The sequence below is a fragment of the Coregonus lavaretus genome (genome assembly GCF_964263955.1).
Source record: "Coregonus lavaretus genome assembly, chromosome: 30".
Lineage (NCBI taxonomy): Eukaryota > Metazoa > Chordata > Actinopteri > Salmoniformes > Salmonidae > Coregonus > Coregonus lavaretus.
The window spans coordinates 6,153,607-6,179,185 of record NC_140017.1 but is presented as its reverse complement, the minus strand read 5'-3'; the positions used below and the strand labels follow the sequence as shown (position 1 = coordinate 6,179,185).

General features: G+C 42.2%; 1 protein-coding gene across 1 annotated transcript in view; it reads right to left on the bottom strand.

Annotated features, from left to right (window-relative positions):
* LOC311106067 (rho guanine nucleotide exchange factor 12-like) overlaps window positions 1-25,450 on the bottom strand; it is a 72,182-nt gene extending 46,732 nt beyond the window's left edge. The window contains exon 1 of the mRNA XM_084148362.1: window positions 23,766-25,450. Coding sequence (XP_084004488.1) covers window positions 23,766-23,797 — 32 coding nt within the window. The 5' untranslated portion in view covers window positions 23,798-25,450. The remainder of the gene's footprint in view (window positions 1-23,765) is intronic.
* Window positions 25,451-25,579: the final 129 nt, after the last annotated feature.

Below are 25,579 nucleotides of genomic sequence, written 5' to 3'. Positions count from 1 at the left end.
ACAACGACCCAAAACACTGCTCAAAATCTACCCGGGCATTTATGCAGAGGAACAAGTACAGTTCCAGTTCTGAAATGGCCATCCCAGTCCCCAGACCTGAATATCATTGAGAATCTGTGGGATGATTTGAAGCGGGCTGTCCATGCTTGGCAACCATCAAACCTAACTAAAGTGGAGATGTTTTGTAAGGAGGAATTATCCAAAATACCTTCATCCAGAATCCAGACACTCATTAGAGGCTATAGGAAGCGTCTAGAGGCTGTTATTTTAGGAAAAGGAGGCTCTACTAAATATTGATGTGATTTTTCTGTTGGGGGTGCCCAAATTTATGCACCTGTCTAATTTCGTTTTGATGCATATTGCACATTTTCTGTTAATCCAATAAACCTAATTTCACTACTGAAATATTACTGTGTCCATCAGTTATTTGATAGATCAAAATGAAATTGCTGATCCAAACACCCAAATTTAAGATTTCAAATGTCTGATATTCAGAATTCAAGAAACAGTTCTATAATATTTGTTTTATTCCCTTGCCTGTTTGCCTGTGAGCCAATGCTACAGATGTTAGAAAATTGAGTTAAGATATTACGTGTGTAGTAAATCTGAGTAGGTTGATGTGTATGATATTGGATGTGATTTAGTGAGAGTGTGTATGATGTCTGGATAAGAGTACGACTATAATGTGTGATGTCCAAATAAATAATAACCCAGACAATTTGCATGGTTGAGTGTCTATGTGTGTAACATGAAGTGAGTATAGCCTTAATATTCAGGATGATAATTGTAATCCATATATAATAATATACACTGCTCAAAAAAATAAAGGGAACACTAAAATAACACATCCTAGATCTGAATGAATGAAATAATCTTATTAAATACTTTTTTCTTTACATAGTTGAATGTGCTGACAACAAAACCACACAAAAATTATCAATGGAAATCAAATGTATCAACCCATGGAGGTCTGGATTTGGAGTCACCCTCAAAATTAAAGTGGAAAACCACACTACAGGCTGATCCAACTTTGATGTAATGTCCTTAAAACAAGTCAAAATGAGGCTCAGTAGTGTGTGTGGCCTCCACGTGCCTGTATGACCTCCCTACAACACCTGGGCATGCTCCTGATGAGGTGGCGGATGGTCTCCTGAGGGATCTCCTCCCAGACCTGGACTAAAGCATCCGCCAACTCCTGGACAGTCTGTGGTGCAAGTTGGAGGATGGAGCGAGACATGATGTCCCAGATGTGCTCAATTGGATTCAGGTCTGGGGAACGGGCGGGCCAGTCCATAGCATCAATGCCTTCATCTTGCAGGAACTGCTGACACACTGACATGAGGTCTAGCATTGTCTTGCATTAGGAGGAACCCAGGGCCAACCGCACCAGCATATGGTCTCACAAGGGGTCTGAGGATCTCATCTCGGTACCTAATGGCAGTCAGGCTACCTCTGATGAGCACATGGAGGGCTGTGCGGTCCTCCAAACAAATGCCACCCAACACCATGACTGACCCACCGCCAAACCGGTCATGCTGGAGGATGTTGCAGGTAGCAGAACGTTCTCCACGGCGTCTCCAGACTCTGTCACGTCTGTCACATGTGCTCAGTGTGAACCTGCTTTCATCTGTGAAGAGCACAGCGCGCCAGTGGCGAATTTGCCAATCTTGGTGTTCTCTGGCAAATGCCAAACGTCCTGCACGGTGTTGGGCTGTAAGCACAACCCCCACCTGTGGACGTCAGGCCCTCATACCACCCTCATGGAGTCTGTTTCTGACCATTTGAGCAGACACATGCACATTTGTGGCCTGCTGGAGGTCATTTTGCAGGGCTCTGGCAGTGCTCCTCCTTGCACAAAGGCGGAGGTAGCAGTCCTGCTGCTGGGTTGTTGCCCTCCTACGGCCTCCTCCACGTCTCCTGATGTACTGGCCTGTCTCCTGGTAGCGCCTCCATGCTCTGGACACTACGCTGACAGACACAGCAAACCTTCTTGCCACAGCTCGCATTGATGTGCCATCCTGGATGAGCTGCACTACCTGAGCCACTTGTGTGGGTTGTAGACTCCGTCTCATGCTACCACTAGAGTGAAAGCACCGCCAGCATTCAAAAGTGACCAAAACATCAGCCAGGAAGCATAGGAACTGAGAAGTGGTCTGTGGTCACCACCTGCAAAGCAGTCCTTTATTGGGGGTGTCTTGCTAATTGCCTATCATTTCCACCTGTTGTCTATTCCATTTGCACAACAGCATGTGAAATGAATTGTCAATCAGTGTTGCTTAATAAAGTGGACAGTTTGATTTCACAGAAGTGTGATTGACTTGGAGTTACATTGTGTTGTTTAAGTGTTCCCTTTATTTTTTTGAGCAGTGTATAATATGCCATTTAGCAGACGCTTTTATCCAAAGCGACTTACAGTCATGTGTGCATACATTTGTACGTATGGGTGGTCCCGGGGATCAAACCCACTACCCCGGCGTTTCAAGCGCCATGCTCTACCAATTGAGCTACAGAGGACCACATATCATTTCACCATCACTTTACTTCATAATATAAATCCACTAGTGTTATATAATTACACTATTAGTTTGTGTTTCTTACATCTGCAAACAGCTAGTTTGTCTTGTCTTAGCAAGTTGGGCCTAAATCTTGTTAGCCGCTAATTGTTAGCCGCTAATGCTAATTCTAATCACTAATGCTAATCGCTAGCTAGCTAATAAATGTACTGAGTCAGAGCAAACGAAATTAGCTATACAGCCTGATAATACCAGTGATGGTGTAGACCTAAAACAACATGTTGATTGTGCAATAGTATCTTCTAAATCAAAGATGAATACGCAAAGCAAGAAAATGTTAGTTGTAGCTAAGAGAAAACATTCAATGTTGTCAAAGATGATAGGGTTCCCTAGGAAACACTTATAAACACTTTGGTTCCTACCCTGTCACAATAACTCCTCCCTGGCATTTTCATTCGTTGTCATGTCAAACAACACTGTATTCAAAGTGCCCACTATTATATTCTAACTATAGAATTTGAACAGTTCACCAAGTATTTTGCTCTAAATCACAAGTCAAATCACAATTGCAACATTTAGTTAAAAATAAGACCTAGATTGTTTGCCCATATCATGCAGCCCTATGTGGCAGTGTGAATATTATCTCAAATGAGTGCAGGAAATGCACAAATGTATGAAAATGCAGACAATTATTTTTGGTTTAAGTTGAATTGAACAGTATAAAACAATCAGAATGGAGAAAGACCCATTGAAATCATTTAGAATGTGTGTTGCCACCCTAGGGTCACACACTACTCATAAAGCAAATGTAGAACTTGTAAAACAGAAAATACAGTCAAATACCGTCATACCATCCGATTTGTAAAAAAATACTGTGATATGATATTTTAGCCATATCGCCCAGCCCTAACTTGGGCCACAAATACGATGCAGTTTCATTTTGAGTCTTTTGCCAAATGGACTACAGAAACTGTTGGCATTTCATTTTCCCGCTGTACCGTAACCGAACAGAGAGCCCAAAACCGCAATAAGTACTGAACTGTGGGTTTGATTAACTGTTACTACTGGGTACCTGACAAACAACTAGGACTTAGCAGCACAAGGGTAGCTGCAATACATACCTAGGCCTACTTTTCCGTCCAGGCCAAAGGGTAGGCTAAAACTTGAGCCAACTGCCGTAATTGTAAGGAAGGTTCCTGCAGCAGTGAAAACAGTGTAGTAGTGCACAGACAGGTGTTGTAGTGAGAGAGAGGGGCCCTTCCTTCTGTTCTGAGAGCTGTGAATGGATGATCTCAGGGCTGCTGGCCCGAGGGGCTGGGACAGAAGTGACTCATGTTTGGCTCTGCAATGTGGGAGAGAGAGAACAGATGCTGTTTGTATCTCATTGCAGACTACACACCACCATCACACACCCTCACTGGGGTCACAACTATGACATCGCCTCTCTTTCCACTGACTGAGGAGAAGTCCTCCCGCAAACACACACACACACGGCTTATGTTTTGAAAAACTCTCTTGGGGGATTCAGGTTGATAATGCAATGTCTGATTGATCAGACAGGTGACAATATTATATTCTTTATGGTGGATATAGGTTACATACAATACATGTTACCTTCATTTGAACATAATCACAAAGCCAATAAGCCACGTGTCAAACTCATTCCACGGAGGGCCGAGTGTCTGCAGGTTTTTGCTCCTCCCTTGTAGTTGATAGATGAATTAAGGTCACTAATTAGTAAATAACTCCCCTCACCTGGTTGTCATGGCTGCAGACACTAGGCCTGCAGACACTAGGCCCTCCATGGAATGAGTGTGACACCCATGCAATAAGCCAATGAACCAATGTGACCTATGGGCATTTAGGCTAAAGCAATTGGTTGACTTGTGACGTCTGAGAGAGGAGTCAAAGTGCAACTTTCCAAGAGATATAGTGCTATATAATAGGCTACAACCTGTCCTGCAGGGCTAAAAGATATGATGTGCTACAAGATCCAGTGCTTCAGTGAATAGTTCAAGATGAGTCACGATACAAGCGAAAAGTGAAACTGCCAGTCAAGTGTCTTTGGACAATGTGACCATTGTCTTCTGCCTGTAAGATCCCATGTTGATTACCGATAGAGGTAAAAGAGAGAGGGAAAAGAAAGCCAGTGGATCGACTACTAGGCCATGGACGAGTGTCTGAAGGGGCAGGGTCAAAGCTAAGGCACTGTCAGGCACAGCCCCTCCCCTTTCATGACATCAAAGCATTGCCTTGATGAGAAGAAAAGGGAGCTCCCACAGCCACAGCCTGAGGGGGACGGTACCCTTTCTGCCCCAATAAACCCAATCAGGATTTCTGACAGGGCATGGGGACAGACATTTCTTCACCCTAGACTGTCTGGAGCTATCCTTTAATATTGCAAGGCAGGGTGCGAGAGCCTGGGTTTACCTTTTGGGCCAGACGGAGCAGTCTGAGGGGGAGGTTGAACCTGCAGTGAAAACAGGAAACTCCATATGGCACTAGTATCAGTCTGATCCAAAATACAAGGACTTGAGATCAGGGCCATAACACTTATGTTTTGCCTGAGGAGCCAGATAATATAGCCAAGGCCCAGCGATAAGATCTTGGACCACCTTCCACCATCATAGTGCAACCGTGACACTGGGGGCATAGCGTTCGCTTAATGAAAGCAGCCAGTCGTTGTAGGTTTTTAGCTTTAACACCGGAAGCATATCCCGGAGGAAGCGCGAGCCACTAAGCTACATCAAGTGTTTACCTTCATGAGCTGTGCGTCGATTTGGAGGAAATGTAGGTTAGTTGAAGAGCATCCAGCGAGTCCAGAGTAGCAGGTCTGTTATGCACTTGCATAGAGCTTTAAAGATGTTTGTCATTGAACTGTTTCTTAAAGGAAAAAATTCCCTGCTCGACACTATAAAGGGTGTTTTTCCAGTCTCCCTACATAATTCTGATTGATGAGAGGTGTTTCAGACATAATTATGCACTATAGCGGTATTTCTGAATTTTCATGCCGGGAGAGTTGACGTCATTGGTTGATTGAGCCTGTGGTCTGATCTAAAAATGAATGGAGTCATGTTTGTAGCAATTATTGTGGCCTTTGTGTTTCGCCGATTGCACAATCACGCTAGCAGCGAGTAGATACGGTTGTCCTTGTTCAATAAAGCCATTGCACTCTAACAACCTATCTGCCAGGACATTGCAGGATTTCTAGGTTGACACATCTTCTCTGGCTTTGTAAAGACTAGAGCCTGACGGCAGCCCTACTTCCTTGTCCAACTGTGTTCCCACCCTCGAAGGCGTCCTGAAATTGCTTTGAATTCTGGATATTGTGGTTTGCTTACAACCAGGAAATGTAGATGGCCCGTGAGATGCAGAAACGCTAGTATTTGCATGAGGAAATTGTTGACTTTTATGGCACATTATATGTTAATAACATTATTGGCCATATACAGTGAAAGAGCAGAGGAGAAATTTCGCTTTAAGTGTATTTTGCACATCTAGCCTAATGCACTTCCTCAACTGACACGCATTGACCTGACGCAGGTTCAACGCAGTTAGGGGCTCAAGACTGCATCTGTGCTGCCAGAGAGTGTGGAAATGTTTTATTATGTTTTCTAATGTTCTGCTTTTGTGAGTTAATCTTTGAGACTACAGGAATTTGAGGCTCCGGTCGGTCATTAAATCACAGTGCAGACCCTGATAGTCTCCGCTCTGCTCCACACTACCCCGGAGACCGCATTCAATTTGAGCATCCTCACCGAGATGCAGGGAAAGGGAGCCAGGCAAAATAAATAATGTCTAATCGGCCTCTGCAGAGAAGCAGCACCCGCTCCCTCACACAAACACATTCCCATGCACCATTGCAGTAGAAGTGTAATAGGACCTACTGGAAGCCTAGACAGAGGAAAAACTAAGAGGCTGGTTGTGTGTTAAAGGGGCAATCAGCTGTTGAAACAAGAAAGTTATCTCCCTGCCCCTGTTTCGGTAAAAAGCTTAGGGATGGGGCTTGAGAAATGTACCCACTCTCAAATTCATAGACAAGAGATACCATTATATCAAAATTATAGTTTTAACGATGTTTTGAGGCAATATAGTGCTTGTTTACATGTACTTTGTTTATATTGGAGTAAAACAAGCTTATATTTTGGATTCTGAGAATCTCACTGCCGATAGACACTTATCCCAGTGGGAGGCCGTTTCTTCTCTTGCTAGAAAAAAACCTTTGTGCCGACCCGGTAGCGATGAACCTACCAATTCTACTTGTAGAATCGCAATGCTAGTCAGTGGCCAACAACTTGACTTTGAGCAAATCAGAGAGCACGAACCCCCAAGTTGGGGAGCCAACAACAAAAAAATGGAAAAATATAGCATTTTCTCTGTACATCCACGGATGAGCCAGTCACATTTCATATGCAATGTAGGCTATAGGATGATAGCTAGCTAAGTGCACAGATGCAATGCACACAACACTAAATACTTCCTCCATGCTAGCTAACCACTGTAGCTAGTATTGACATAATTAAATCACAATGGATTAGCTAGTTTCCATGAAAAAGCTGCCTGGGTTAGCTGCAGAGTTAGTGCAGTGTTGTTAGCTAGCTAGTTAGTTATGTTGTGCTAGCTAGCGAATATGCTAACTTTAGCTAGCTAAACATTTGGCTATGGGCTGGCACTGGCCGTATGGGATTATGGATATTGAATTATATGGTTTCTTTGTCACCTTGATAGGTAGTCATCTAGCTGTGGCCATCTGGCTAGTTTCAACAACGGCTTTCTACAAAATAGCAACATTAGCGCAGATAGCTTGGAATGTAGACCATAAGCAATATGCACAGAGATGCATTGCCAAACAACGCTACTGCCACCTTCTGGTTTGGAGTATTTTAACAAGGCTGAGGGGCTGACGACTTCCAAGGTCTTTGCTGTGTGAACACAAAAGAGATTGACTGCCGACACCGTTCAGAGGTGGTAAGTACTGTCACCAGGCAACATTTGACAAGCCTACCGGTGTGTCCGAGCTTTAACTGGCAAGACTGTTTCCCTGGCTTTAGTTCGTTTTTGATTTGCTGTATTTTGAGCATCCAAGTCAGGAAACGAGTCTTCCACTGAAGTAAGAAATGCAATGTAATATGTCCATGCAGCTCTCATTTAAAACAAAAGTTCCTAAACCCTTCAGGTAAAAACAGAGAGCTGACAGTCCTAAGTGGCCAAAACAACAATTATATGCAGAGTCCTGAGGGAGTACAATGCCTTGAGTGGCCCTACTTCTTCTTGGTCTCTGAAACCACAGCACAGACATGTGAAGACTTGACACATTGGCAACGCTGCCTTCCTCCGTGTCCTTCTCTCCATTGTTGCGATCCTGTCTTTTGTGAAGTGAAAGTAATGTTGGGCCCTGCAGCACTTCTTTGCAAATAAGAGATTGCAATGTGTCCACTAGCATCAGCATCACAAAGCGAGCTGCGTGGTGGTGGAGGACCCCCACCCCTGGGCTCCTACCCCACCCCCTTTCCACCACCAGCCCTGGGGCATTGCCTGGATTTATCTGAATCTCCCAGTATCTCTCGCTCTGCTGGCCCAGCAACAACTACCCACTGCTGAGAAAATACTACGCTACATGATTACAGAAAATACTGGAAGCAGATGGTATACTATTTTCTCCACTCTGTACTTCCATTTGTTCCATTAACTTTATGGATAAAGCGGTTGTTTTTCCAGTACAGTAGGCACTAGGCAGCAGCAGCATTTATTTTCCCTGTAGCCTAAATATTAGCTCCACTAGCCTAACTCTAGGTAAGAAAGTGATCTAACTGAAGGGATGGGCTGGGATTAAAATACTGGGCTCTGACTTGAAGAGAATGAGTCACCGCCGTCTGACAATATATACTTCCATCAGGCAGCTTTTGAGTTACCAGGTACGTCTTTAGAGACTGTCAAAGAAAAGGCTGGCACTAACAACACCTGCATTTTGCACTCAATGTTCCTGCTAAGCTGCGTGCCGGTTTAGACTGCCACGCAGAAGAAATATAAGCCTGCGCAGAGAAGCACTAGATTGAACTTCACTCAACTTTCTAGAGTTTTCCTCTTTAGTTAACACTATCAACATTTCGCTCTGCTTTGAAAAATTGTGATCGAATCCATGCAATACTGGCCACCTTCAATGTAACATACCGTAACAAAATGAACTACGCAAGACATTGTATCCAAAACTAACTTTGCAAGAGATTTTCTCGTAGGCAGAGCGCATAGGAGTAGGATTCTATTGCATTGACATGCATGAATCAGGCCCATACTCTACACAGACCTGTGTGCCATAACCAATCAAGAGCTGCAATAGTCCTATCTGCAAATAGCCATTGCCATATATGAATCTGTGCCATCCACTTTGAACTGGACTGTGTTTAGGCTACAGTATGAGCGGTCAAGAGTAGATGCGCTTGTTTAGAGATCAAAGCGAGAGCTGCATGTAGTCACGTGCACATATGTTCTTATTATTTGCTAGTTAGTGAGTTATTAGCCCAGTTATAGCTATTTTCTAATCAACAATGGGGAAGTGGTTGCTTCCAACAAGAGGACAAAATGTGTGCATTTCTAGCCATCTTTGACAAGCAAGTCAGGTAAATAACTTTTTTTGTGTCTTAAAAGGGCAGTGTTATATTTTGAGACATCTTGAATAAGCTAAGTAGCTAATAGGCATAGTTTGTCTGATTTTCTGTAATAATGGTATGGGAATAATAATGCATTTTATTTTGTAAAGTGGTTTCTTTCATCAAACAACATTTTCAATCACCTTGTCTGAAAGACAAGTTGATAAACAGGTTAAATGTCAAGCCCTGCCTGTTTGTTTTCATAGAATGTATGTACAGGTAAAAGTCAGTAAATTAGAATATTTTGAAAAACTTGATTTATTTCAGTAATTGCATTCAAAAGGTGTAACTTGTACATTATATTTATTCATTGCACACAGACTGATGCATTCAAATGTTTATTTCATTTAATTTTGATGATTTGAAGTGGCAACAAATGAAAATCCAAAATTCCGTGTGTCACAAAATTAGAATATTACTTAAGGCTAATACAAAAAAGGGATTTTTTAGAAATGTTGGCCAACTGAAAAGTATGAAAATGAAAAATATGAGCATGTACAATACTCAATACTTGGTTGGAGCTCCTTTTGCCTCAATTACTGCATTAATGCGGCGTGGCATGGAGTCGATGAGTTTCTGGCACTGCTCAGGTGTTATGAGAGCCCAGGTTGCTCTGATAGTGGCCTTCAACTCTTCTGCGTTGTTGGGTCTGGCATTCTGCATCTTCCTTTTCACAATACCCCACAGATTTTCTATGGGGCTAAGGTCAGGGGAGTTGGCTGGCCAATTTAGAACAGAAATACCATGGTCCGTAAACCAGGCACGGGTAGATTTTGCGCTGTGTGCAGGCGCCAAGTCCTGTTGGAACCTGAAATCTCCATCTCCATAGAGCAGGTCAGCAGCAGGAAGCATGAAGTGCTCTAAAACTTGCTGGTAGACGGCTGCGTTGACCCTTGATCTCAGGAAACAGAGTGGACCGACACCAGCAGATGACATGGCACCCCAAACCATCACTGATGGTGGAAACTTTACACTAGACTTCAGGCAACGTGGATCCTGTGCCTCTCCTGTCTTCCTCCAGACTCTGGGACCTCGATTTCCAAAGGAAATGCAAAATTTGCTTTCGTCAGAAAACATGACTTTAGACCACTCAGCAGCAGTCCAGCTCTTTTTTTCCTTAGCCCAGGTGAGACGCTTTTCGCGCTGTTTCTTGGTCAACAGTGGCTTGACACGAGGTATGCGGCAGTTGAAACCCATGTCTTTCAAGCGTCTCTTGGTGGTGGATCTTGAAGCCCTGACTCCAGCAGCTGTCCACTCCTTGTGAATCTCCCCCACATTTTTGAATGGGTTTTTTTTCACAATCTTGACTAGGGCGCGGTGATCCCTATCGCTTGTACACTTTTTCTGACCACAGTTTTTCCTTCCCTTTGCCTCTCTATTAATGTGTTTGGACACAGAGCTCTGAGAACAGCCAGCCTCTTCTGCAATAACCTTTTGTGTCTTTCCCTCCTTGTGCAATGTGTCGATGGTCGCCTTTTGGACAGCTGTCAAATCTGAAGTCTTCCCCATGTTTGTGTAGGCTTCAGAACTGGACTGAGAGACCATTTAAAGCCCTTTGCAGGTGTTTTGAGTTAATCAGCTGATTATTTTGTGGCACCAGGTGTCTTCAAAATGTAACCCTTACACAATATTCTAATTTTGTGACACACGGAATTTTGGATTTTCATTTGTTGCCACTTCAAATCATCAAAATTAAATGAAATAAACATTTGAATGCATCAGTCTGTGTGCAATGAATAAATATAATGTACAAGTTACACCTTTTGAATGCAATTACTGAAATAAATCAAGTTTTTCAAAATATTCTAATTTACTGACTTTTACCTGTATACATTGAACACCACACATTGGCTGCTACTGTAGGCTGAATGATAGAACAGCTATTTCCATGTTAAAATGTTATGGGATGCAATTTCTCCATTGTTTTATTATGTAAGGCCACTCTGGTAGGCCTACATTATGATCAAATAGCCACATTAGCCTACTTGTCCACTGTTAAAACTTTAACTTAAAGTGGGTACAGCCTCAGAGTTCACAGTAAACGCGCACCTGAAATTGCACAGAATTTTCACAGCGTTCAAGTTTGTGCTCAGCAGACCTGAAATTTGCTCAGTGCTGGAACATTGATTGCATTTATAGGTGTGGCCCGCCCGGCCATTCATTCCTGAACATTACAGAAATATTTTGTAATGTACTTGTTCCCTCTAGAGCTGCTGGGGCTGGTGATAAGGACTGGGAGTTTGCAGTGGTAGGAGAGCTGGTGTGTGCCTGCCAAAGTGGCAGCAAGGTGTGAGGAAAGCCCTCCACCGCTCCTCATTTACACCCCAGTGAGAGTTAAATTAAACCCACAAGAAATCAGGTGCCCAACCCAATGTTAGGGAAGGGCAGTGAGAGAGCACACTGGATTATTATGACTTTTAATAAAACTCAAGAAACAGTAGATTCACTACGAGGATTAGAGGCACCCTGAGAACCATGACAGAGGAAGAGGATTAGGAAACAACGGAGTAAAAGAACGATGTAGGAGTTGAGAGTGAACGGGACCTCTGGGACGGCCATGTTGCATCACTGGCCATCGCCATAACAATCCATCAGGAGAATGAAAGGCCCATGATGGTGAGATGGCACACATCAGAGTGTCTGTCCAGTCATTCCATCTGACTCAGCACCTACAGTGAGGGAAAAAGGTATTTGATCCCCTGCTGATTTTGTACGTTTGCCCACTGACAAAGAAATGATCCGTCTATAATTTTAATGGTAGGTTTATTTGAACAGTGAGAGACAGAAAAACAACAAAAAAATCCAGAACAATGCATGTCAAAAATGTTCTAAATTGATTTGCATTTTAATGAGAGAAATAATTATTTGACCCCCTCTCAATCAAAGATTTCTGGCTCCCAGGTGTCTTTTATACAGGTAACGAGCTGAGATTAGGAGCACTCCCTTTAAGAGTGTGCTCCTAATCTCAGCTTCTTACCTGTATAAAAGACACCTGTCCACAGAAGCATTCAATCAATCAGATTCCAAACTCTCCACCATGGCCAAGACCAAAGAGCTCTCCAAGGATGTTAGGAACAAGATTGTAGACCTACACAAGGCTGAAATGGACTACAAGACCATCGCCAAGCAGCTTGGTGAGAAGGTGACAACAGTTGGTGCGATTATTCGCAAATGGAAGAAAATAACTGTCAATCTCCCTCGGCCTGGGGCTCCATGCAAGATCTCAACTCTCGTGGAGTTGCAATGATCATGAGAATGGTGAGGAATCAGCCCAGAACTACACGGGAGGATCTTGTCAATGATCTCAAGGCAGCTGGGACAATAGTCACCAAGAAAACAATTGGTAATACACTACACCGTGAAGGACTGAAATCCTGCAGCGCCCACAAGGTCCCCATGCTCAAGAAAGCACATATACATGCCCGTCTGAAGTTTGCCAATGAACATCTGAATGATTCAGAGGAGAACTGGGTGAAAGTGTTGTGGTCAGATGAGACCAAAATCGAGCTCTTTGGCATCAACTCAACTCGCCATGTTTGGAGGAGGAGGAATGCTGCCTATGACCCCAAGAACACCATTCCCACCGTCAAACATGGAGGTGGAAACATGATGCTTTGGGGGTGTTTTTCTGCTAAGGGGACAGGACAACTTCACCGCATCAAAAGGACGATGGACGGGGCCATGTACCGTCAAATCTTGGGTGAGAACCTCCTTCCCTCAGCCAGGGCATTGAAAATGGGTCGTGGATGGGTATTCCAGCATGACAATGACCCAAAACACACGGCCAAGGCAACAAAGGAGTGGCTCAAGAAGAAGCACATTAAGGTCCTGGAGTGGCCTAGCCAGTCTCCAGACCTTAATCCCATAGAAAATCTGTGGAGGGAGCTGAAGGTTCGAGTTGCCAAACGTCAGCCTCAAAACCTTAATGACTTGGAGAAGATCTGCAAAGAGGAGTGGGACAAAATCCCTCCTGAGATGTGTGCAAACCTGGTGGCCAACTACAAGAAACATTTACATTACATTTACATTTTACATTTTTAGCAGACGCTCTTATCCAGAGCGACTTACAGTTAGTGAATACATATATATATATTTTTTATACTGGCCCCCCGTGGGAATCGAACCCACAACCCTGGCGTTGCAAACTGAATGTCCTTGAGTGGCCCAGCCAGAGCCCGGTCTTGAACCCGATTTAACATCTCGAGACCTGAAAATAGCTGTGCAGCGTCGCTCCCCATCCAACCTGACAGAGCTTGAGAGGATTTGCAGAAAAGAATGGGAGAAACTCCCCAAATACAGGTGTGCCAAGCTTGTAGCGTTATACCCAAGAAGACTCGAGGCTGTAATCGCTGCCAAAGGTGCTTCAACAAAGTACTGAGTAAAGTGTCTGAATACTTATTTATGTAAATGTATTATTTCAGTTTTGTATTTTTATAAATTTCTAAAACCTGTTGTCACTGTCATTATGGGGTATTGTATGTAGATTGATGAGGGGAAAAAACTATTGAATCAATTTTAGAATAAGGCTGTAATGTAACAAAATGTGGAAAAAGTCAAGTGGTCTGAATACTTTACGAATGCACTGTATATCGTGATATTATTTTGGACGATATTATATCGATACTTTCACTTCAAGACACCTTTTTGCTAAGTAGCGTTACCTAGCACTAAATTGGCTGTACCTGTGCCAAAACTATGGTATTTTTCAACCTAAAGCTTGTTCTCCATCTTCTTAAAATAGTTACCCAACCTGTTTCCAGCACTTTTATTTCCATGACTGATTATTATTATTATTATGATGATGATGATGATGATGATGTCTCGTCTCTCTGCAGCAGACATATAGTGAGCAAAATGTTTGGAAAATTAAATCGCAGTATTGAATCGCAATACATATAGAATCGGCACCTAAGTATCGTGATAATATTGTATTGTGAGGTCCCTGGCAATTCCCAGCCCTAGCTAATATTACTAGTGAAATATTGATTCAATATTGACATTTTCCTCTGCATGGAGCTGGAGTCTTCACTGCACATCACGAGACCACCCTTTTTACTTTGACCCCTGCATTCTCAGTTCACACCTGCTAAAAAGAGCTTACTCTGCATGAACACGGACCAATCAGTGGCAGTGCAGAATAGCCTAATGGCAGGCAATGGCTGCACATTGGCTATTCACAAAACAAACACATTTCAGGCCAAACTATGAGCACTAAACCTAACTCTTGTAATGCAGAAACCGGAAACCCCTTAATAATCTATTCATTGTTTTCAAAGGGAGCAATGTACACATTCATGTTTTGTTGTCATTTTGTAGGCTTACACGCCTTTCAAAAATAAACCTGGAGGAGCGAACATTACTCAGACACCAACTCACAGGGTCTCTGATTGTGTGTCCTAGGCCTTCAACAGCCAGGTAGAACAACAGCCTCCCTTCCACTGCCAGACAAGCAGACCTATTGGAGAGGGCCGGGAGGGAGTGTGGTCCCACCAGGCCTCGAATTTCACAGCCGTGGCCGTTGATGCCCCCTTGTGTGGCTGTAATGCTCCCCCGCTCGCTCGCTATTTGCATTTGAGGATTGGTCCAACAGAATCGGTCATTTGGACACCGAAACGCATTATTAAAGTAAAATAATGTCTCAGAGGAAAGGTTAACCTTTCTAATGATACCCTTTTTATGTCTAAACTCTTCAAACTACGCGCAGATCAGACACTTAAAACGGGAATATCAATTAATATTGATTCAGGGAAATTCATGCTCAGTTTGGTACCACGTACCGCTAGCAGCATTTTAGCCAAATACTGTTATGCTAGCTGTCTAGTCTGTGTTTTATAAATGTGCAATAAGCATAAAACACAATTATATAAGGAATTGGTAACTCATTCTCATTCTGAGAAATAAGGTAGGCCACTTGACTTCAACATCTGAAGAAAGTGCACAGGCTAGTATGCTGTTCAAACAGTTGGAGAAGGACAGAAGGGTATGTTCATAACAAATCAACTGTTCTGCCTTGTTAGCTAGCAAATAGATCCAAGTTGGCTAAACTTGAAATATAAAGATTCATTCTCACTAGTACGTGGGCTTGAGCTTGAGAGATTTTTTATGAGACCTGTGTTAATTAAGCAATAAGGCCCGAGGGGGTGTGGTATATGGCCATATACCACGGCTAAGGGCTGTTATGCATTATTATGCATGGTTCTGATTACATTTGTAACAAAGTGGGCATTTTCATAGACAACCTTGAATGCCAGATCAGAGATTATTGCAAAAAAAGCAGGTTAATCTATTTTGATAAAATAATTATTAGGCTTATATTTAGCCTAGGTGCTGACTGTTTGAAATGCAGTGTATTTGACCTTTAATTGTACAACAAAACTTATTTAGAGAAAAAATTAAAATTAAAATCAAGATATACAGTGAGTGTCCAAAACATTAGGCTCTTTCCATGACAAACTGACCAGGTGAATTCAGTTGAAAGCAATAATCGCAATTGTTGAATCCGCTTCAGGGTAGATGAAGGGGAGGAGACAGGTTAAAGGATTTTAAAGCTTTGAGACAATTGAGACATGGATTGTGTATGTGTGCCATTCAGAGGGTGAATGGGAAAGACAAAAGATGTAAGTGCCTTTGAACAGGGCCGGTAGTAGGTGCCATGAGGAAGAACTCTGCAACACTGCTGGGTTTTTCACGCTCAACAGTTTCCCGTGTGTATCAAGAATGGTCCACCACCCAAATGACATCCAGCCAACTTCACACAACTGTGGGAAGCATTGGAGTCAACATGTGCCAGCATCCCTGTGGAACGCTTTTGACACCTTATAGAGTCCATGCCCCGACGAATTGAGGCTGTTCTGAGGGCAAAAGTGGCTGCAACTCAATATTAGGAAGGTGTATATTGTGAATCGCCCCTAATTTAGAAAACAATCTAACTACGCCCAGCCGTAGTGAGTGAGTGAGCGAGTGTGAGTCAATGGTGTGTAGGCACCCGACCTGAGCCATAGGGCAGAATGAGCATGAGTCCTTCATCAAATGACCCTGTTCATGTAAAAATGACCAAATACACTGACTGTTTACAGCAAAACTAAGTCAACTGTCTATTATAGTGAACAATCTAAATAAAATGATTGAAAACCCCAATCAGCAGTTGGATTGAGTTGCATCCACTCTGGTGGGCTACACAACTCCGGTAAAACACAATTTTCTACAGCGCATTTGGTAACAATGACCCAGTAAATTACATTGGTTGTCACTCAACTAATAAAGCCTATGATTTGACATTGCAAAAGCCATTTTACAAGCATCTGAATGCAGATGTACGAATAGCCTATTAGAACAGGGATTATCCTATCTCTCGTTGGCGCAAGCAGCTGTCTCTCCAGCACTGTGTGCACAGTTATCTGACAGTCATACGCAGTACATGCATAAAAATTCAATAGGCAGGTTTTAAACAATTAAGTTTATGGTTAAATAGTTTTAAAATTGCATACAACTCATCACCCCGAGAACACCATCCCCACAGTGAAGCATGGTGGTGGCAGCATCATGCTGTGGGGATGTTTTTCCATCGGCAGGGACTGGGAAACTGGTCAGAATTGAAGGAATGATGGATGGCGCTAAATACAGGGAAATTCTTGAGGGAAACCTGTTTCAGTCTTCCAGAGATTTGAGACTGGGACGGAGGTCCACCTTCCAGCAGGACAATGACCCTAAGCATACTGCTAAAGCAACACTCGAGTGGTTTAAGGGGAAACATTTAAATGTCTTCGAATGGCCTAGTCAAAGCCCAGACCTCAATCCAATTGAGAATCTGTGGTATGACTTAAAGATTGTTGTACACCAGCGGAACTCATCCAACTTGAAGGAGCTGGAGCAGTTTTGCCTTGAAGAATGGGCAAAAATCCCAGTGGCTAGATGTGCCAAGCTTATAGAGACATACCCCAAGAGACTTGCAGCTGTAATTGCTGCAAAGGGTGGCTCTACAAAGTATTGACTTTGGGGGGGGGGGGGGGGGGGTGAATAGTTATACACACTCAAGTTCTGTTTTTTTGTCTTATTTCTTGTTTGTTTCACAATAAAAAATATTTTGCATCTTCAATTTGGTAGGCATGTTGTGTAAATCAAATGATACAAACCCCCCAAAAATCTATTTTAATTCCAGGTTGTAAGGCAACAAAATAGGAAAAATACCTAGGGGGGGTGAATACTTTTGCAAGCCACTGTATGTTATTAAAAGTCTCTAATGTTTGGCTAGATTTTCTGGCGCCTCCCTCGTGTCAGCATCGGAGAGGCTGTAGCCAATACGCATAGGATATCACCTACACTTTGACATGTAGGCTAATTATTTATGTACATTGAAGTTTTTTTTTACAGAATACCTAGTGTTTTTCGGTTTTCAAATCAATTTAAATTGTCAATTTTGGTTAATGGCTTTGGTGCCCTGGCAGATGGCCTTGGTGCCCTGGCAGACTGGGAACCTCTTGAGGGCCAAATGGCCTTGCTCCTAAAATCACAAAATTCCAGGCCTGGGTCCCACTGACAGGCATTGTTTATCAGCAATGTCACCAATTCCCAGGAGGGCCTCAGGGGAGGTTGGGGAAAATGTGGAGATCAGCAAAACTCTATGACAAAGAGGTAACTGCACACACTGACAGCACAGTCCCAAGCTGTGCAATGCATACAACTAAAGCCGGCGGACACTACACGTTTTTAGCCCGATCTACGGGCTCCCGCAGTTTTCCAAATCGGAGCAAACCCGGAGTAAAATGTAACGATGCAGCCCGTAAAGTGTAAGCACACACCTGATTTGCAGTTGATGGCGCCAACGGGCTTCCGGGGGCACTCTACAGGCACTTACGTTGTCCCGATAATTTTCAAACATGTTGAATATAGTCGGCCTCAAATCGGCCATTATCGCCAAGTATGAGCAGTACTCAACGCAAATGCAAAGCATGTCCCACCATCAGCTACTCAGAACTATAAAGATTATCTTCAACTACACTACCAGTCAAAAGATTTGACTTGACACACCTACTTATTCAAGGGTTTTTCTATATATTAAAAAATAAATTACATTGTAGAATAACAGTGAAGACATCAAAACTATGAAATAACATCATCACAACAATCATGTGGTAACCAAAAAGTGTTAAACATTCTTCAAAATAGCCATTCTCCCAACCAACTTAATGAGGTAGTCACCTGGAACGCATTTCAATTAACAGGTGTGCCTTCTTAAAAGTTAATTTGTGGAATTTCTTTCCTTCTTAATGTGTTTGAGCCAATCAGTTGTGTTGTGACAAGGTAGGGGTGGTATACAGAAGATGGCCCTATTTGGTAAAAGACCAAGTCCAAATTATGGCAAGAACAGCTCAAATAAGCAAAGAGAAACGACAGTCCATCATTACTTTAAGACGTGAAGGTCAGTCAATACGGAACATTTCAAGAACTTTTTTACGTTTCTTCAAGTGCAATCGCAAAAAACATCAAGCACTGATGAAACTGGCTCTCATGAAGATCGCCACAGGAATGGAAGAACCAGAGTTACCTCTGCTGCTGCGGATAAGATCATTAGAGTTACCAGCCTCAGAAATTGCAGCCCAAAAAAATGCTTCACAGAGTTCAAGTCACAGACACAACATCAATTGTTCAGAGGGGACTGTGTGAATCAGGCCTTCATGGTCGAATTGCTGCAAAGAAACCACTACTAAAGGACACCAATAAGAAGAAGAGACCTGCTTGGGCCAAGCTCAAACAAGAGCAATGGACATTAGACCGGTGGAAATGTGTCCTTTGGTCTGGAGTCCAAATTTGAGATTTTTGGTTCCAACCGCCGTGTCTTTGTGAGACGCGGTGTGGGTGAACGGATGAACTCCGCATGTAGTTCCCACCGTAAATCATGGAGGAGGTGGTGTTATGGTGTGGGGGTGCTTTGCTGGTGACACTGTCTGTGATTTATTTAGAATTCAAGGCACACTTAACCAGCATGGCTACAACAGCATTCTGCAACGATACGCCATCCCATCTGGTTTGGGTTTAGTGGGACTATCATTTGTTTTTCAACAGGACAATATTCCAACACACCTACAGACTGTGTAAGGGCTATTTTACCAAGAATGAGAGTGATGGAGTGCTGCATCAGATGACCTGGCCTCCACAATCCCCCAACTTCAACACAATTGAGATGGTTTGGGATGAGTTGGACCGCAGAGTGAAGGAAAAGCAGCCAAGTGCTCAGCATATGTGGGAACTCCTTCAAGACAGTTGGAAAAGCATTCCAGGTGAAGCTGGTTGAAAGAATGCCAAGAGTGTGCAAAGCTGTAATCAAGGCAAAGGGTGGCTATTTGAAGAATCTCAAATATAAAATATATTTTGATTTGTTTAACACTTTTTTGGTTACTACATGATTCCATATGTGTTATTTCATAGTTTTGATGTCTTCACTATTATTCTACAATGTAGAAAATAGTTAAAAATAAAGAAATACCCTTGAATGAGTAGATGCGTCCAAACTTTTGACTTGTACTGTACCTCACAAGTTCATCACAACAATGGCACCAAAGGTATGGCATACCCTCACAATTTGAGGGCTTGCTTTAACTTAACACACCAAGCCCTTCACTGACACAGATATTTAAGGAGTGCATGGTGAATTAAGGAATTGGCCAACAAAATCTATTGATAGCCTATAATTTAGTCTGTCAAACAGGTAGACATACCTAGGGTTGTTGCGGTGACCGTATTACCGCCACACCAGCAGTCATGACTACAGTAAAATTCCACGTGACCGCTTAGTCACGGTGATCTCCTCTTATGCACTCAGGACATGCGTTGGTAGTCCCCAACTCGCTAATAACCATCAGGTCGCTAATGGCCTGGTACTCAGCGCTCTATTGTCCCTCTAACCACTCTGACATCAACGCAAATGCAATCGGAAATCACAAACACTTATCACGAAAACAGTATCATGCTCTTAAAACTCACCTCACTGTGATTGATCAATTTGAAGAAATTAGTTCAACAACAGGTTGAAACTGAGTGGAAAACATAGTTGTTTTGGATGTTGTTTCAAAGCCTAACAACGAAATGGACAGCGCTTTCTAAGGTGATGATTAACTCAAAACATCCATATGCATATTAGAGCTTATGCATACGCATAAGCCTATATATGAGACCAACCCCGAAGAAAAAACAACTATTAAAATAATGATTGTACTATTATACAATACATAGCCTACCACATATTGCGCATGGCAGAAAAACATTTTAAAAGACAGACTTAAGATGTCTGGTACATAATTGATCTAGCCTATAACTCCAAAATTAAACAAATTCTAGTAAATTGCCTTTGTGTGTGGACTGTATTATTATGCATTCTGGATGGACTGATTACATTATGCTATGCTCCAAACTTTCTATCCATGAGTCTGGGAGAGAATGTATAGACCTAGGCGATGCTCTTGGTTTAATGATTGTGCAGGGCTGCTTACAGAGTTAACCTACAATTATAGTGAATTTGTATTTGATTTTGAATAGCCTAGTAATAGGGCATTTTCTATATTTTCATAATTAATAGACTGACATTACCTTTAGCTACAGAATATCTCACCACTGTGCGTTTCCATCTCCTCCTGGAATATCACCTGTCGTGCAGCGAGAGGCTGCATGCTCCTCACACAGTGGTTGATGCATGGAGTGAAATAACCGGAGTAGCCTACCTGGCATGATTAAAAAACAAACAGGCGGGAAAGCGGCCTCTGACATGTATTTTTTCCCCCTGCCCATTTCATAATGGGCCATTCGAAATCTAAACTAATTTTACATATTAGTAAAATTGAGAATAGTCTGATGGGTGAAAATATGATCACTTGATGAGAGAACAACGTGTGCAGCCTGAGGCTAGGAATAAAGTGCAAGCTTTTTTTGTGACTTCCTGAAATCATCAATAGCCTATTAGTCGCATCATGCAGAACATATACTGTATGTTTTGATTTCTAGGACATTTAAAAAGTTTTGTATCACAAATAACTCTAAATCTAGCGTATAGGACCTGTTTCAAATGATCACTTTTTTACACTCAATATAGCCACTTCATATGTGCACTCCCTCTGGAATGGGAAAAATATCCCTTCCATTTTAGATTCTTACTATAAAATAATGGCAAGGGACTTATAAGCATATCTTGTCTGCTAAATGAACAAGCCTACAGCCTATGGCATATAGGCAGATAACATACAGTAAGCCAAGTAACTCATCCTGTTCTTTAGACCTGCCTAAAATAAATAATGGATTTATTGTGATGGTGTGTATTAAAATTGATGTATTATACTTTTTTAAATGTAGATGTTCCAAAGGCACGCATCAGCGGCCTGGAGATGCTAAATGTGTTTATGTTAATTAACGGTAAATTACTGTGAGACCGGCAGTATTTTGCATGACAATAACCAGCTGACAACATTTCATGACCGCCACTGCCCTAGGCCTACCACTTATTTCTTAAATAAGAAGAAATAGGTTAACACAAAGCCCTCGTTGATAGTAAAGTCAAATAAAAATCAAGCCTACTTTCAGCACCCATGCGCTGTCCATCTCTGATTGATTCTGCCCCGGCTGCCACTTCAATGTAATGGCTTATTGTGAATCTGGCTTATTGTGAGGTCAACAACTCTGATAAATAGCTTAATCATGGGCAACGAAACATAGTGTTTATTCAAATCAATTATAGCAGTAGCAAGCTATCAAAGTTTACCTCCGGTACTCGTCATCTTCACACTCTCCCTCTCAAACTGAACATCAGTAGTCCACGTGCACAGATGTTGCGTTCCTTGTATGTACATTGTTATGCTTCCTCAGTTGCTATGATGATTTCCTTACTAGGCCTACACATGCGCAAACATGCCCAGCAAAAATAGCCTGATTCTGGCCCAATTGTCCAATCGTACAGCCACGGAGGTGCTGCCAGGTCTATACTATACCGATTACTAGGTCACTACCATTATGGCTTGACTGAATCGTTAAATGTGAGAGGTTCTCCGATGGTTAGAGCCCGTAGAGCGTGCAAAAATCGTGTAGTGTATTTTTGCCTTTAGACAAGACAAAGCATAAACAAAATACAGCTCAGAGAGAGAAGAGTGCTGCACCACAGCGGCACTGCCACTGATCGATAACGCCTGCCATTAAACATCAATTGAGTTGCATTGCATTGATATAATTATTTTGACTAGGCTATAGGCCTAGTTTGACCAAGTAGCATCCTATTTGTTCAAAACACCCCATAAGACTACTCATGTTGGAAAGTCATTTCTCTATTTTGGATAAGATGAATGAAACAGCTTACAGTACAGGCTACAGGTTAGCCTACTTGCTGGATATCTGGTCTATTGATTTCCTTCCTTGCAGGAAAGTGGACTTCAGGTGCAGAGGACACAATTGCACCATTTCTTCATTTGGCTGTCAGGCCTCTTCAGCTCTACACACACTCTATTGCCATGATTGTGGCCGATGCACTTGGAACAGCTCAAATTCCATTTTCACTCTTTGATGGTGCAACAACAACCTGCTCAATACCTTTTTGTAAATTAAATGGTTGTTGGTGCCAAAATCATGGTAAATGGTCAGAGGTCTGCCAGTACCAAAAAGGGCAATTTCTGTGGTGCGACAAAGTGGAGAGTTCAGTACAGTGCTGGCTTGATAAAAGATATGGGGGGGGGGGGTTATTGTGGTACTTAAGAACACACTGCAATGAAAAATAAAGCCCCACATAGGCCTGGCTATTGGTTTATCGTTTTGAAATGGGGCTATGCTACTTGCCTGGGTTGTTGGAATACATATTGAGTAACATTCAGTAATAATACACATTTAATACACATTAATTACATACAGCTTAGGCTATACCATATGGGAGATAGAAAAAGATTATAGCTGACTCCAGAAACTGTAACAATTGACAATTAACATAACATTAGAAGAATTGCCACTTGGGGGGGGGGGGGGGTTATTGTGGTACTTAAGAACACACTGCAATGAAAAATAAAGCCCCACATAGGCCTGGCTATTGGTTTATCGTTTTGAAATGGGGCTATGCTACTTGCCTGGGTTGTTGGAATACATATTGAGTAACATTCAGTAATAATACACATTTAATACACATTAATTACATACAGCTTAGGCTATACCATATGGGAGATAGAAAAAGATTATAGCTGACTCCAGAAACTGTAACAATTGACAATTAACATAACATTAGAAGAATTGCCACTTGCATGCAGACGATGGAAAATTAGCATAGTGGTTATAACAATCCTTGCAGGCTTTTACAAAACTTGAGATCAAACATAACATGTATATTTGCAATTTTAGCAGAAGCTTTTATCCAACGCGACTTACAGTCATGCATACACTTTAAGTATGGGTGGTCCCGGGAATTGAACCCACTACCCTGGCGTTACAAGCACCATGCTCTCTACCAACTGAGCTACAAAGGACACATGTCGCCTACACTATCTGATAAAGCAAAGGGTGTATCAGTACAGGAGCCAAGAGGCATGCTGTCTTCAATGACATTGTGAAGTGGAGTGTTTACGTGATGCCTGGAAAAGGTCGTACTTACCTATCAGTGATACTGGACTGTGTGTCGCTCATTGGGCTCCCGTTTCTAGATTTGCTGTGATTTATATCCAATTATCATTTTCCAAAATATGATAAGAGTCTCTTTGCAGAGTCCTTCCCTAACATCCGTCTGTGTTGAGATGCTTGAAAAGGGTGATGACATACAAAATCAACAACATTGAGAGCTGAATCTCCAAATAACAATGTTATGAAAACACCTTAAAAATTGTCGGCGATAGACTCCCAGTGAAAATGAATGTCTGGGTATGTCCTAATACTGAATTCAATACCTCAATTGAATAGTTTTGCAGTGAAATGGTACCTATTCAGACAAGCCACTAATGATAATGCAACTTTCGCTGCTGTAACAATTTCTTCAGATAAATTAGGACCTCTAATCACTCCTCGTCTTACGTCGTGCAGATCTCCACCTTTTCGCAGAAGACACCGGGGGTCAGGGACGATGTTCCTATTGACAATGATGTGTTCCCTTGGAAAATATTGATACAGGCTCCACTTTCACTCTTTCTGCATCTATCTCCATGTACGAATCCTTTGACGTCAATCAAAATGGATCGCATCACACTTATTTTTCTAAATGTAAAACCCTATAGGAAATACAACCAGTTAACCTGGCCTGGTGTAATAATAGTCAACTAGTAAGCGTGTCTTTTGTGAAAGATATTGAAAATCGAGTCAGTCCCATTTGGTGTTCCCAGCCTCCAGATTTGCATTTATCCGTGGACGAGCAGCCCCTCGTGACCATGAGAATTTCTAAAAACTGACGACAAGTCTGAGTTGAAACCCGTGTTGTGAATTAGCTAACTAGTTAGTAATTATTGCAGCAACATAACAAACTAGGTAATAGTCCTAGCTTGATTAACTAGCTATAGCAAATGCATTAGTTTTTTTCCAGCTAGCTATTGCACTATTTAGCTTGCTAGCTAATATGCCCCTCTAAATTTGTTGGGAGCTTCAGTTCAGTTAGCTTGAACTGAAGCTAGCCAGACTATAACGTTAGCGTTGTTAACTCCAGGGAGTGGAGAATGGGACGCCTTTTTCCCCAGTAGACTCGAAACGTGTCCGATAATATACGTTTTCCTTACAACTTTTACGATTGATAGCTAGCTACGAAACAAAGTAAATCCTTGAAAATCAGCCGACTGAATAGTGAATGTGAATTAGCTACAATACTAGCTTGCTGCAGTCTCGGCCAACGGTGGCTAACTAGCTATATCTAGCAACGAACACAGGGGAACTCTTTCAGTAGCTACAAAACTTTGCTTCGTGTGCTCCGACAATCCTGAATGTCATTCCCAAAAACGAAATCACAAAAACACGCTTCCCAACAAATATAAAAGGTGTCCCGTCGAATATGAAGTCCGCACGAGCTAAGGAACCGTTTCAAATGTTTCTTGTAAATCTCCTTCAGGGTTGCAAACATCCACAAAACTTAACGGAGCGCAGTTTTCATTGACTCCATGTTTCCAGAATTTAGACAATTTGAGTTGTTTCTCTGCAGAATTCCCTTGGATGTCTATGCTAACAAGGATAGCTAGCTAGCAAACGAATTATCTAATTTACAAACAAAAAAAACTCCGAGCCGGTTATCACTTTAGAATAATGTGATTATTAGGATGTGTCTCCAGATATGGTATTGAGGAGAAAATAAATAACTTTCTACAATTTCCCAACATTTCAGGATAGCTACGCCCTCGCCCTGACCAAAAGCTCCCAATCTACTTCCGCCGGGAGAAACAATAATACTTGCCAGACTTTCATAACTAATAACAATAATAATACATTCGTCTTTTT